The 13,449-nt window shown below is 42.4% G+C and overlaps 2 protein-coding genes across 2 annotated transcripts; both read right to left on the bottom strand.

The window, feature by feature from the left end:
- Positions 1–116: 116 nt before the first annotated feature.
- LOC115694657 (hypothetical protein At1g04090-like) lies at positions 117–3,392 on the bottom strand. Its single transcript, XM_030621746.2, has 2 exons — positions 3,158–3,392; positions 117–2,004 (listed from the first exon to the last, which is right to left on the bottom strand). The coding sequence occupies exons 1-2, from the start codon at positions 3,261–3,263 to the stop codon at positions 419–421; spliced, it is 1,692 nt and encodes a 563-aa protein (XP_030477606.1). The 5' UTR covers positions 3,264–3,392; the 3' UTR covers positions 117–418.
- A 2,935-nt stretch (positions 3,393–6,327) lies between these two features.
- LOC115694658 (nuclear transport factor 2) lies at positions 6,328–13,120 on the bottom strand. The gene is made up of 9 exons (XM_030621748.2): positions 12,838–13,120; positions 12,554–12,688; positions 11,234–11,543; positions 10,508–10,761; positions 9,566–9,752; positions 8,772–8,893; positions 8,603–8,668; positions 7,409–7,490; positions 6,328–6,796 (listed from the first exon to the last, which is right to left on the bottom strand). The coding sequence occupies exons 1-9, from the start codon at positions 12,874–12,876 to the stop codon at positions 6,654–6,656; spliced, it is 1,338 nt and encodes a 445-aa protein (XP_030477608.2). The 5' UTR covers positions 12,877–13,120; the 3' UTR covers positions 6,328–6,653.
- Positions 13,121–13,449: the final 329 nt, after the last annotated feature.

Raw genomic sequence — 13,449 nt, 5'->3', positions numbered from 1 at the left:
GTTAATCGCGCGAAAATTGCTTAGGCAATAACTTTATAATTACAACCTGGGGAAAAAACAGAGGGAAGCTAAGAAAGTGGCACCAGTATGAGAGGAACTCGTTACAATGACCGACGTAAGTAACTTCGAGTGCAATATACAGATCTCATGTTTCGCGTATCTTTGAGTCTCATATTACATCAATGATCTGCTCTGGACATCACCACACCGACGATGCAAAGCATTCTAAAACTCGTACTCACTTTGAAAATATTCACCCTGCTGATTTGGAACTACTTCCATCCGTATGCAACCGAGTGATATCAACAGTTCTACAGGCTAGTTTACACTGAAAATGGTGCGTGGCCACCAGGATACTTGCTACCCACACAGCATCAGTTGAAAAATTTTTGCATATAGGGGTTGGAGATTTGAACCTCTAGCTTCTTTCGTCGCCAACCCAGTTGTTCTTTTCCTTCGGCCCTGTAGGGCCGTCTTCACCAAAAACCTCGATTGGAAGCTTGCCAAATATGGACGCCGCCGGGCGTCTGAACATCACGGGCAAAGATCTGATTATTTTGTCTAGCCTGGTTCTTGAATCGTAGGTGACGGACGGACCCCATTTTCTCATATATTGCAACCAGCAAGGCTCGCCAACAACACCGTCTCCCAGATATTCGGCAGCAACAATCTCATAGCCGGTGCTCGAGTCCACTTTAAAATCACTCCGAGCTGCATCATTCCTTATCCCGATGCCAAGCTTTTTCGATCCCTGAATGTAGGTTCCGGGACGAGGGTAGATAGCGTGCCCGCTTTTCGATGAGTAAACAGCCGCTTTGTTTCCATCTATAAATTCCAAATCACATGCATCCACCCACTGGCCACCGCTGTGCTGTGAGAAGTAGATGCTCCACAGCTCTCCAGTAAAGTTGCTTATACGGAGAGTAAAATGTTCCCAGTCACCTACATGCTGTCCAATGCCCACACGAATATTCATGCCAACTTTGAGAGTGGCTGGCCCATTGAAGGGGCAAAAGATCCACATCACAATGTCCGTAAATGTACCACCCAAAGCTGGCTTCACATGAACATAAAGTTTAGCAGAATCCAAGTTCCCATTCTTGATCCTATTGTTCCGCCCATCACTCGGAAAATCAATCCAATACTCCCCATCGTTGTTCCCAACGCTAGGTAAGTTTGAACCACTTACGTCTATGGGCTCCCCTACAGGATCTCCTTTTCTGTATAGTAGCGATCCATTTTCGAAGAACCATGAAACAGAAGATGGCAAGAACGCTTCATCTGGGTGAAAGAACACAGTTGGCCCATAGTGATTGATGAGTGCGTGGACCTGATCGAGGTTTGGCATCGCAATCAACGCAGGGTTGCAGTTCTTTAGGCATGAAATACGTTGTTCATCGCCAGAACTCCAGCAGCTACTGCAGAAAAAAGTCCCAACTGAGACGCCTTTACCCAGCATTCCCCTATGAGTTGGTCTAGTGCTACATACCGTAAATGGTGCTGAATTGATGCTGAGAATAACGTGATGATTTTCGCACGTATCTGTCAAGTCAGACCGAACAACTCTGACTTCCTCCAATGCAGGCTTAGCTGGCTGGTTAGTCACCAAAAGCCCCATAGGCTTGTACCCCTCAGGTGCCCGAGGTAGCCAGAAATAACCACCTTCCGCACCATCTTCACCACCGTCATCTGAACTCCAAACAAGCATGTAATCGACCGGTTTCTCAAGAGCCGGTGATTTATCAGATGTGCATTGATCAGGAGGTTTTATACCAGAAGAAATAGCTTCCCTTGCCACTAGTACAAAACCTCGCAAAGGTCGATCATTTGATTGGCAGTAGTGCCCCAGACAAAAAAACCCATCAGGTATTGCCACAGGCCTATAGAAACTGACACCTTTTCTCTCATCTCTTGACAAATTCCAACCCCAGATAAATTCAAACCTGTTAACTTTACAGACTTCAATTTCCCCAAGATTTATCCTTCCACTGGCAAATCCATGACCTGGGATCATAAGCAAAACAGGGAGAGATGAAGAGGAAATGAGTGAAGGTTAAGCTCTTTCGTCAATAAGCTATAATGTCATTAAGACATGCGATAACAATGCAACAATTTTCTGCAGTACTTGATTCAGAGAGCGACGCACCACCACTAGCATCATCAGAGAACCAACTTCTCGAGCACGGATAAAAACATCAGAATAGCTATACTAGCAACTAGCGGCTTTCTTCATACAGCATGGCAATAACTAACCAGCAAACAAGCAAGCAAATTAATAAACAGGATTTGGGATAGAACATACATCTAGGTTCTTGGAAATCAAATCATATGTGGACTATAGAAATGGGGAATACAGCAAAGAATCATCAGATTCTAGCTATATATACAAGCATGTTGGCATTGACATTTGACAGGCAAGTGTTGCAACGGTCTTACGTTTAACCAGAAACTCTTCACATTTGTTTGCTCTTGTTTCTGCAAGACTCTTTACTCGTTAACCCCAAAAAAGACATCAAACTCCATGGGCATAAGCTAGAAGTTCAAGGAAGTTTTCACATTCTGGAATGGATAACACGTCCAAAATAATTCTGCAGTGATTCACATTTCGCCTCCAACAATGCAATGTTAAATCTTAAATGTGACGCCATTAACTCACTCAAGGTATTGTCTGCTTTAGGTCCTAAGAATGCTTAACATTTGGAGTTTTAATGCTAAATGTCGCCAGTACGTCCTAGTTTCCCCTGTTTGGTGCGCAAATTCAATTCATACTACACGTCTGGTGGGGAGCTGCTCATTATCCGGGCCTCTCGGCCAGCGATCACTCCCGGCTCTCGTCGGACCATGCCGTTAGATTAGCGAATAGCAATCAGCAAAAGATCACCGCCCACCAACCAAATCCAGCAAAAGCTAAGAGGCCACCGGAGCTTTGCCACGACCCAACCAAGAAACACCAAAAACAAAACAAAAAAAAAAAAGCTCAAGGAGAAAAGGCCGAACTCCTGAGTCAATAACCAACGATGCAAACCATGCACGAGCAAAAGGCGGAACGGAAAACGAGGCGATCGTTCACCTCCATCAGATCACGAGACAAAAAAGAAACGCGCCGGGACATTTCAACGCTACGACCAAAAAACAGAGCAAATGACTCGCGCCCCACCTGGCGGCCACCGCGGGGGTATCGGGGCGGGCAGGCAGAAGGGCTCGGGCCGACGACGACAAGCACTTGCATCCGAACATCCTCCCGCCTTCTTGCGGCGGCTCATCGGATCAAGAAGCGCGTGTCCCCGCCTGGAGAAGAACAGGGACTTTCGGGTTGGATCCTGAGGGAGCCCACGAGAGACAAGAAGAAGAAGAAGAAGAAGAAGAAGAAGAGAAGGTGGGCTTAAAGGGAGAAAAGTAACGTGACGTGCGCCATTGGAGTCCGCGAAGCTGTGCCAGCATTCTTGTGGTGGTGGGGGGCCTCACGTCGTCGTTGTTGCAATTTGCAGCAGCGCCATCACCTTTTGGGCGTCGGCATGACAGAGAAAGAACACGAGGGTCGGCTTTGACCCCTGGAAAAGGAAGTCCGAAAGGAAGCTGCGGACAAGATTCCGACTTCGGTGGGGCAAACTTCATGGTCAAAATGCTTTTCCGAAAATAATTTTTAAGAAAAATGGTTTATTTTTTCCTCGATCGGGCAATACATGACCCAAAACCGTTTTCCGGTTTTGGATCTCACTTGAGAAATGATTTCAATCTTGTAACTTCGTGTTATGCAAAATAAATTTCAATTTTTTTTTAAAAAGAATTCTTTTTTTTTCCCTTATTCTTCCTCCGTTCATCACTAGACCTTGGTGACGGTCGTGATAGGCCGCTGGTGAGGGCCGATGAGGGCCAACTTGGGCGTCCTCGAGTGAGGTCAAGCTCACTAGAATATGGCGAGGCTCGAGCTCGACCTCGTCCGAGGCCAGCCCTCGTCGGCTTGCACTTGTGACCATCACCGAGGCCTATTGACCAGCGGAGAAGGAAGAAGGAAAAGGAAAGAAAAATTTAAAAGGGGCAATTCCAGAAAAGTGTTCACTTTCTTAGATTTAAGAATTGACTTTTAACATTTTTATACATGAATATTTTCCTTGATCGGAAAGTGTATTCGGTTGACTAATCATTTTTCACAAATCACATGGGTGAAAATTTGGAAAACTAATTCTGGGAAAACACTTTTTCTCAAACACTTTTTCGACAAATCATTTTCTTTTCTTTTCTTTTTTTTCTATTTTTCTATTTTTCTTTTTTCTTTCTTCTTCCTCCGCTAGTCACTAGACCTTGGCAACGGCCGCGACAGGCCACTGGCGAGGGCCGATGAGGGCCAACCTGGCCGTCCTCGAGTGAGGTCAAGCTCACCGGAATATGGCGAGGCTCGAGCTCGACCTCGCCCGAGGCCAGCCCTCATCGGCTTGCGCTTGCAGCCATCGCCGAGGCCTAGTGACCAGCGGAGAAGGAAGAAGGAAAAGGAAAGAAAAATTTAAAAGGGGCAATTCCATAAAAGTGTTCACTTTCTTAGATTTAAGAATTGACTTTTAACATTTTTATACATGAATATTTTCCTTGATCAGAAAATGTATTCGGTTGACTAATTATTTTCAACAAAACCACATGGGTGAAAATTTGGAAAATTAATTTCCGGAAAACACTTTTTCTCAAACAAAGGCATCCTTTGAGCCGAATGGATTCTGATTTCCTAGCGTGATTATTATCATACCCTCAATGTTGAGTTAAATTACAGCTGAGCCATCATGAGTGCTCAAGTCCAATGTCGGTCTAATGATGTCAAGATAATCACGTTGTATTCAAAATATTTAGATGGTAAGTAGCGGTCAAACTGGTTTCCATGTGATACATTAATTTTAAATTAATTTTCATCTCACAAAAAATCTTAAATCATACTCCATGATATATTAACCTCAACTTAATTCTAGCATCGCAAAAAGTCTCAAATCGGTACCCCTGACCCAAATTTATCTTCCAATTCATATCAAATCTGCCATTCTCCATGTTAGATCTATCATGCACTCGTCTGCCACTTGCATCGACGCATATACATTTTCATGGGATATTGAACATGACGGTAACGAACGGATAAGGGTAACGGTGGTAACGAACGGATAAGGGTAACGGTGGTAACGAAATTTTACACTACCTTTATCCTTTTCAAATTAATCTACTATAGAAAAAAAACTAAAACCATAAACGAAATTGCACTCGCACAACCACTAATTTCAATTTATTCATTTGTCACTCCACATGCTTAGTTTTTTTTAGCATAAAATGAAAATATGAAAATTTCAAAAAAAAATCATAGTATATTCTATAAATCAAGAAAGCTTTACTATTGGAAGTGTAAAATGGCTGTTATTCACTTAATTGAAAGATCACAATGGAGTCTAGTTTGGGGAACTTTAGGCATAAGAAATCTAATTTAAGAAATAGTTATAAGAGAGTTTTTATTTTCGAGAATAGATTTTCTAGAGGGATCTAATTTGGGAAAACTAAACCGAAGTCCTGAAAATGACCTCGAGCCTAATAATTGTAGAGAAATTATTAAAGTCCCTGATGGACCACAAGTGACCAAATTGGAACCGGCATCATCACAAAAACGCGCAAGAAGATTGATTACACCGCAAAAGCAAAATTTGAGATGGGGATTCAGGTGGGACCGTGAATAGCGTGGGATCTTTGATGCGCAATTAATACATGCTTCGCAAATTGACTTTTGCCAGGATGATAAAAATTCAAACTTTGATTTGGGCAACGAAATAAGTCTAATCTCAATCGCTTGTATCCTCCTACAATTCGAATTTTCGTGCAGAAAAAGTCCATCGTCCTAGTAAAAGATCATACAATCCTGCACTTCGCTTGGTAAAAAACACGAAAGAGCCTTCTAATTATCGATTCTTATGTGCATGAACTACTCAAAGATGAAAAGGCAAATCCAGAACGGAGCTCTCTAGGGATCTGTTGGAGAGGTATCGGCAAAGAAGTCGAAAGACTGATACCAGTGCTTAGCCAAGCGGAAGGCTCGCTACTTGTGGCCGAGATAGGAATTCCATCAACTACTTGACTCAGTGATTAGATCATATCAACTGGCCTAATAGTCTCCCTTAGTAATGAAAAACAGCACAGTAAGCATTTCACATCATACGCCCCTCAAGAACTAAGAAACTCATGTTCCCCATCATAGAGGTACCTTCAAGGCTTCAACAAATCAATCCAAACTAGACGACCAGCCATGGCAATGAAGATGAGCAGACGAACGGAGCATATCGCGGAAAACGTACAGCGAATAAAACAAGAAAAAAAACCCTATAAGGGCTTTGATGTTGACCATAACTCCAGGATCTTGCTACACCCCTCACAGTGTAAAGGCTCAATAGGGCCCAAAACTCCCACTTGAATTGCATCACAAAAACCATTCAAGGGGAAAGGCTCATCTAAGCTCCCCGTAAGGGCCAAAAGGGAAAAAGGTCTTGACAATCTAATCACGCCAAAAGAGAAGAAACACACCTCAAGAAGCACCAGACCACAGATTTCAGGAAACCATCATACATGGAATGACCGTAGCAACCTAAAGAGCCTTTGGCCACAGCTATAACGGTTCAAAAAGGTCGAACGAGCACTCATTGTGAACCGCGGAAGTAAGAACCATTGCCTCTTGGACGGCTGTAGTCATTATCCAGGTTGCTCCCCCTGCCCAAACTCTGACCACCCAGGCGTCCCCTAAGGCCCTCTGATTGGTATCCGCCTCTGCCTCTTCCTCGTCCTGGCATTCATTCGAAGAAATTGTCATATACAGAAGTACCGGTAATTCACAAGTACAATCTTATCTTCATTGTCTCCAAAAAGATACTCGTGAAATATAATCAAGATTTTAGCTGTCCCAAAATGTGACTCAATCCCCAAACATCACTTTAATCGTGACATCGCCACTCACCTGGACACTATAGTCACCCTATAGAATCTCTCTCTCTCTCTCTCTCTCTCTCTCTCTCTCTCTCTCTCTCTCTCTCTCACACACACACACACACACACACACACACACACACACACGAACCCTACAAATAGTCTGAGAGACCAAGCCTGCACACAGATGGTGAAAGATGCTGCAAAAGCTCTATATCTTTCCGTTTAACTGAAAGACTCATCTCCGAGCAAAACTTTTAGGGTGACATAAAAGTCATTATATTAGATAGCCAAATACACCAAGATCCATGAAGCTAAGCACTAGGCACAGCTACTGCTACCAATGTTGAAGACACTGTGAAAAGTTAACCATATCAGCATGGAATACATCCACAAAGGAAGGAGAAACAATAAAGCAGCTAGTTATGATATGCAAGTAAATAAAGAAAAAAGAAACGGTAAGACCACATACGTCCTCCTCGAGCACCGCCTGTGGTGTTTGCTCTTCTCTCTTCGACGTAAACTGGCTTTCCAGCCACCATAACAGGAGAAGCCTACAAATTATAAACAAAACAAAAATTATGACTGTTATTTTCCAAACATATGTACGTTTCGAAGTAAATTATACAAGTAACCGAATCAATTACAAGATTCAGAACAGCATGCACAATAACCTTTTAGTCTCCTCTACCTTGTACATAGTCAATTTTAATTGATATGTTCCTACGCCACTTGCATGCATCACAATAGTCATGTAGGGATAATGACACAAACAGTCCCTGAACTTTGGCTCAATGTGCAATTTGGTCCCTGAACTTTTAATTTGTTCAGTGTAGTCCCTGAACTTTAACCCAATGTTCAATGTGATCCCTGAACTTTCAATTTGTTCAACTTGATCCCTCAACTTTCAGTAAATGTTCAATTTAGTCCCTGAACTATATGAAAATGTACAATATAATCCCTGAACTTGAATTAATGGAAGGACTGCATTGAACATTTTTATAAAGTTCAGGAACTATATTGAACATGTACCAAAAGTTCAGGGATCACATTGAACAAATTGAAAGTTCAAGGACCATATTGAACATTGGGTTAAAGTTCAGGGACCATATTGAACATTGGGTTAAAGTTCAAGGACTACATTGAACAAATTAAAAGTTTAGGAACCAAATTGAACATTGAGTCAAAGTTCAGGAACTGTTTGTGTCATTTTCCCTAGTCAGGTATTAGAAAGTTAACCATTATTCCAATTAACCTATAGTGTATATCAAGCATATTTCTTAACACTACACACATTTAAGCCAGAGCCAGACCTTAGGCATCTAACAGACTAGATGACAACAACTGGAAGACAGACAAGAGGTAGAAACAAAATCACAACAACAGAGATGAGAAAATTTGAACACTTGACTTGAAGATCAGACACCATTTGAACAAACCGGTTTCCCCAACAGTGCTTCAGGGGAACACATCCCCAATGTCGATCAAGCATGTTTCTTAACAGATGAAATACAATGTGTGCGGATAGATATTTGGGACTTATTATAAGAACAAAAGGATGACAGCTCAAAAAATAGATCCACAATAACACATCCATGCTAAGCAAATAACTAAACGAAAAAAAAAATAGCTGTAAAGCGCATGCAATGCGAAATTGATGAGCTACCTTCAATGCATTCTGGACGCCAAAAAGGTCTTCAAACTCAACAAAGGCATAACAAACACCAATTTCCTGCATGTTGATTCCAATTTTAGCCTCTTCCAACATTACATATTAAGCCAATGCCAAGTGGCTCATAGCAAAAGAAAAAGGTCAATGCTAAGTGGGACAGAACCTTCCGTATCTTGATAGCAACACCATCTGGTCGGATGGCGCCAAAGTTCCTGAAAACCTCATCAATGTCTGCATTCGTAACAGTTGGGGGCAAATTCCTTACATAGACAGATTTCGACAGACCTGCCAGAAATGATAAAGGCCAATTTCAAAATGGGCCTTTCTACAAGACTCCAGTGATAATGCACGATAATGGTCTACGTAGATAATCATTCATTACCACCCAGCTAACTTATCTAAGCGTACCATCAGATGTAAAGTAGAAAATCAACTTTCCAAATCACAAGGAAGTTGCATCTGTTTTTCAAAGGTTTTTAAAAAATGAATGAAATGCCCCATTTCTGCATAGTTGATTTTAAAATCTAATATACATTTTACAATAAAGTATGACAGTAGTATACATTTCTTATATAAAGATGTAATCATCAAAAAATAGAACTCACCACAATGCAGACACCTTCAAAGAAAAAAAATAATGACTCGTTTGATGGATCACGTGTAATATATTTTTCATAGTAACGCAAAACAATACAGAAGTAATTATCCCATGATCTACACGTCACGGGTCACCACAAACCCAGTAAAATTTAACTAATCCCTTATAGAAACATAATGGCAATCTATGATGAACTCCAAATGCAATTCCCCCCCCCCCCAAAAAAAAAGAAAAAAAACAAAAACAGTAGCCTTAGTAACACTGAAAAATGATCAACAGCAAGCAGCCCAGAATGAAATTGGAAATCACAAATGAAAGATGTGATTAAGCAATAAAATGACAAATTTTAAGAATACAACCTTCATCTTCACCAAAACCATCATCTGCTGCCTCAACAACCGATACAGGCTCAACATACGACACCGATTTTGGTAGCTGAGCCGTGGGCTGTGGGTTATATTCCCAATCCGACATGTTGGGAAGAGTCCGGCCATAAGGGGGCAGTGCAGTGGCTGCTGATGCGGACTGCCCTTTCGAAGCTCGTAACTGGCAAGCATACAACATATAGGCCAATTAGGACCACATCAAGCAAAAAAAAAAAAAGATAATTTAATTAAATTACATCACGGAAAAAAAAGAAAATATTGGGCTACATCCTCAGCCCCTAATTTGTTCTTGCATCATGTATTCGACAAGTTTCTTTTCCCCATGCCCTGAACATAAAACCAACCAATCTAAAGCACAAGTCATAAACAATTCCATAATTAGCACTATGCTCCCCAATTGGCGACCCCAGGATGTCTCGCACATATGAGGGCGTTAACCATTCACCATCAACTGAACATGATCCACAGAATAAATTATTACCAACTGAAATTTCAGATACCAAGAGATATAAATCATCCACAACCACAGAAAAGCGATCCTTTCATTTGTGCAGATGGACGAGTTGATTCAAACTCCACATATGAACTCTTCAGAAAAATTAAAGCTGACAATAAAATGGGTCAGAGATGCAAATTGAGTCTATCCTCTGATAAGTACTTAACTTAATATTCAGGTCAATCAATTATGCGCCTGCAGAGACAAGTACAACCACAATCGTCTGCCAAATTACATCTAGTCACCATTTCATGCACACCAGACATGACTACTTCAAACTTCCATGTGTGATTACCTTATACATACTATACATATAGTGAACAAGAACAAGCTCTAAATAGCATCAAACAAGTAGTAGACTTGAAAGCAGGATAATAGGACAAGCAAAGATAAGCAGCAACAACAGAGCAGATCCATACGATAGAGGCGTAGGTTTTCCTTTGAGGTTCTTCCACCGGTTCATCCAGAACAACATCTGGAGCAACAGGAACAGCATCCAAAGTATGAAGCGAAGTAGAATTGTCTTCCGCATAGGCATTTTCTAACACAGCTTCAGCTTCGACTTCATCGTAGTGCTGTTGTTCTTGGAGATTGTATTCGTCATCCAGATTATCTTCGATATTTACTGAGTTTACGTATTCCCTTGGCTCTTCCTCCAAAACATAGTTGTGAACTGCCCACAACCATATTAGATCGCAGAAACAAGAGAAAAGAAATTAAAACTATGTGAAAACGAATGCTCGGGAATTCTTCATGTTTAACCACCCCCACACTAGCGGGCAGGCTTTTCCATAACTACGGGACAATTATTTGAAAATAATCACGAACTTGTTACATAAAGATTTTCCGATCCAAGATCTTATCCTATTCCATATTGTATACCTCTTCTTAAGTACAGCTACTTTATTAATTTAAATTTGACAGGAACAAAATTATTGTCCATGTCGATAATATAAAGGCACATACACTTGACATTTTGGGTAAGATAAAGGGCAATATTCTATGGTAGCAAGCAGAGGCATCAACGGTTACAAAGAGACCCTCTCAATGACACTGCAACTCCAAGGCAGAGGCAGTCTGGCAGTCCCCACTTTGACACTTTCCAAATAGCATGTAGCAAGGCCCAACAAACCACTTGTATTTACCTGGTGGATCCATCACAGGGCTAGATGCATTTAACTGCACGTCAATTCTGCTTTCTGATACCATGGGTGCAGAGTGTTGAGGTACTGTTGCATCTTCGAAGAATTGAAAGATATCATTGAGGACAAAGAAACCCTTATCTTGAGGTGCAAGAAAGAAGGCTTGCACGAACTTCCTCCGGACGATAGAGTCCTTCGTTTTAACCAAACCAGAAACCATCACCACGATACCTCCATTCCAAGATTCAAGAGAGTTTATTGTCTTGACCTCGATTGTAGCCAAGTTTAGTGACATGAGAAGAGAATGGATTTGCTGCACATGAAAGGGAGAAGATCGTTAGCAAATTCAACTATATCAATACCATTATGCTCGAATTGGAAATAACAAAACTCGGCATAAGTTGAATAAAGAAAAAAAGGGAAGAAAGTTGATTTTCAAGGTTTATCCGCTACTGCGGATAATAGCAATCAATAGAAACCCTGTCACAGCCAAAAATGATCCCCCAAAAAAAAAAAAAATGGTCATGTGTATCCCAGGTAGTGTTAGACTTCAAAAACAACCAGCAGCCACTGCCACCTTTAAGAACGAAGAATTTAAAGGCGGGTAATGTTTCTCACTTGGAAAAATCTGTCAAGAACTTAACATCAATTTTCAAGATAGAGAGTTTGTAAAAGGTTTTGTGCTCTAACTACTATGCGCAGCAAAATATACATGTACAGGCCCGCCTCTGGGGATTCTATGTATGACTACATCTTATGATTATTTTGTATGTGGGATTGCTACATTCTTCCGTTCCCCTCTACTGACCAAGTAAATGTTGGTCATAATAGGAACGCGGAACCATTCTGCTGAAGAATGGAATGTCATCCCCACAGAGAAGTGACACAACAACTTAACAGAGAGGACCTGCTAGAAACCATTTCTCAGCCACCAAAATCCTCGACTATTCTACGAACCGGAAGCGCCGGCTAAAGCGTCTGAATGTTTTAACCTATAGCGGGCATCTACAGATCTCTGCAAAGGGTATCACACCGTGCTCGGGAGAAAAGATAAAACGACACGAGAACCACTCAAATTACAGCAAATTTCAGGACTTGCTCGCACAAGGCCTATATATAGATAGAAAGAGTGAGAGAGAGGGAGGGAGAGAGAGAGAGTAGACATCACTATCCAAAAGCCACTGCAATCAAGCAGAAACGAGCTCCCCACGACTGTTACAATAGAAGGAAAGAAACGAGCGCCGACGACGAACGAGATTGGAGCGCATCCCCACACCAAAAAAAAAAACCAAAAGGGGAGCAAGACGAGGAGTAAAAACTCACGAGCATGGTGGACCCGGACTCGCTGGTATCGCCGTCGATCCGGACCATGGAGCTCGTCTCCGTGTAGAACTGATGCGCCAGCTCGGGACGCTCCTTCAGCACCTGGTAGTACTGGCCGACGAAGTAAGAACCAACCTGCGCCCACAACCACACGAAAAGAGAGACAAGCATCAACCCCCGGTAAGCATCAACCCGGAATCTCCGCCGGCGGCGGCGGCGGCGGCGGAGAAGCCACGCGCGGAGAGGGAGCAACGAGGGGAGGGGCGGCGGCGGCGGAGAGTCACCTGCATCGCGGTGACGGGAGGGGAGTAGGAAGTAGCCATTTGCAGGGGAGCCCCGGTCAGCGAATCTCAGTCCTCGCCAGGCCCCGACAGAAGCATCAAGGAAAGGAGGAGGAGAAGAGAGGAAGAGAGGAAGAGCTCGAGCTCCAGAGGCCACCAGATCGAGCCGAGCAGGGCGACGAGCGACAGCAGCAGCAGAAGCAGACAAGAGAGAGGGAGAGAGAGAGGCAAAAACCCTAAAAATCTCACAGAGAGAGAGAGAGAGAGGGAGAGAGCTGGGCGTGAGCAATAACCAAATGAAACGAAACGATAATTTAAAAAAGGAGAGAGAGAGAGAGAGAGAGAGAGTAGGGAGTAGTAGGGGGAGGAGATCTGGACTCCAATTATGGGACGCTGCACCAAATCCCATTCCACGATTTATCCGAAATTAGGGATTATTGGTGGTGGTGGCGGCATCCATCGATCCGCTCTTCTTCGCCCTCCCGAAATCGGGACACGAATCGGAGGAATCCATCTGGATTTTTACCATAACTTACGAAACATGCTGACCCCAAAACACACAAAAAAAAAAAAAAAAGAAGGGACAATTTCTTAAAAAAATGTCCTTCTGTTTTT

The sequence above is a fragment of the Syzygium oleosum genome, unplaced genomic scaffold (assembly GCF_021117445.2).
Source record: "Syzygium oleosum isolate NSW1041296 unplaced genomic scaffold, Sole_v2.1 Sole_v2.10, whole genome shotgun sequence".
Taxonomy (NCBI): Eukaryota; Viridiplantae; Streptophyta; class Magnoliopsida; order Myrtales; family Myrtaceae; genus Syzygium; species Syzygium oleosum.
This window is presented reverse-complemented; position numbering and strand designations above follow the sequence as displayed.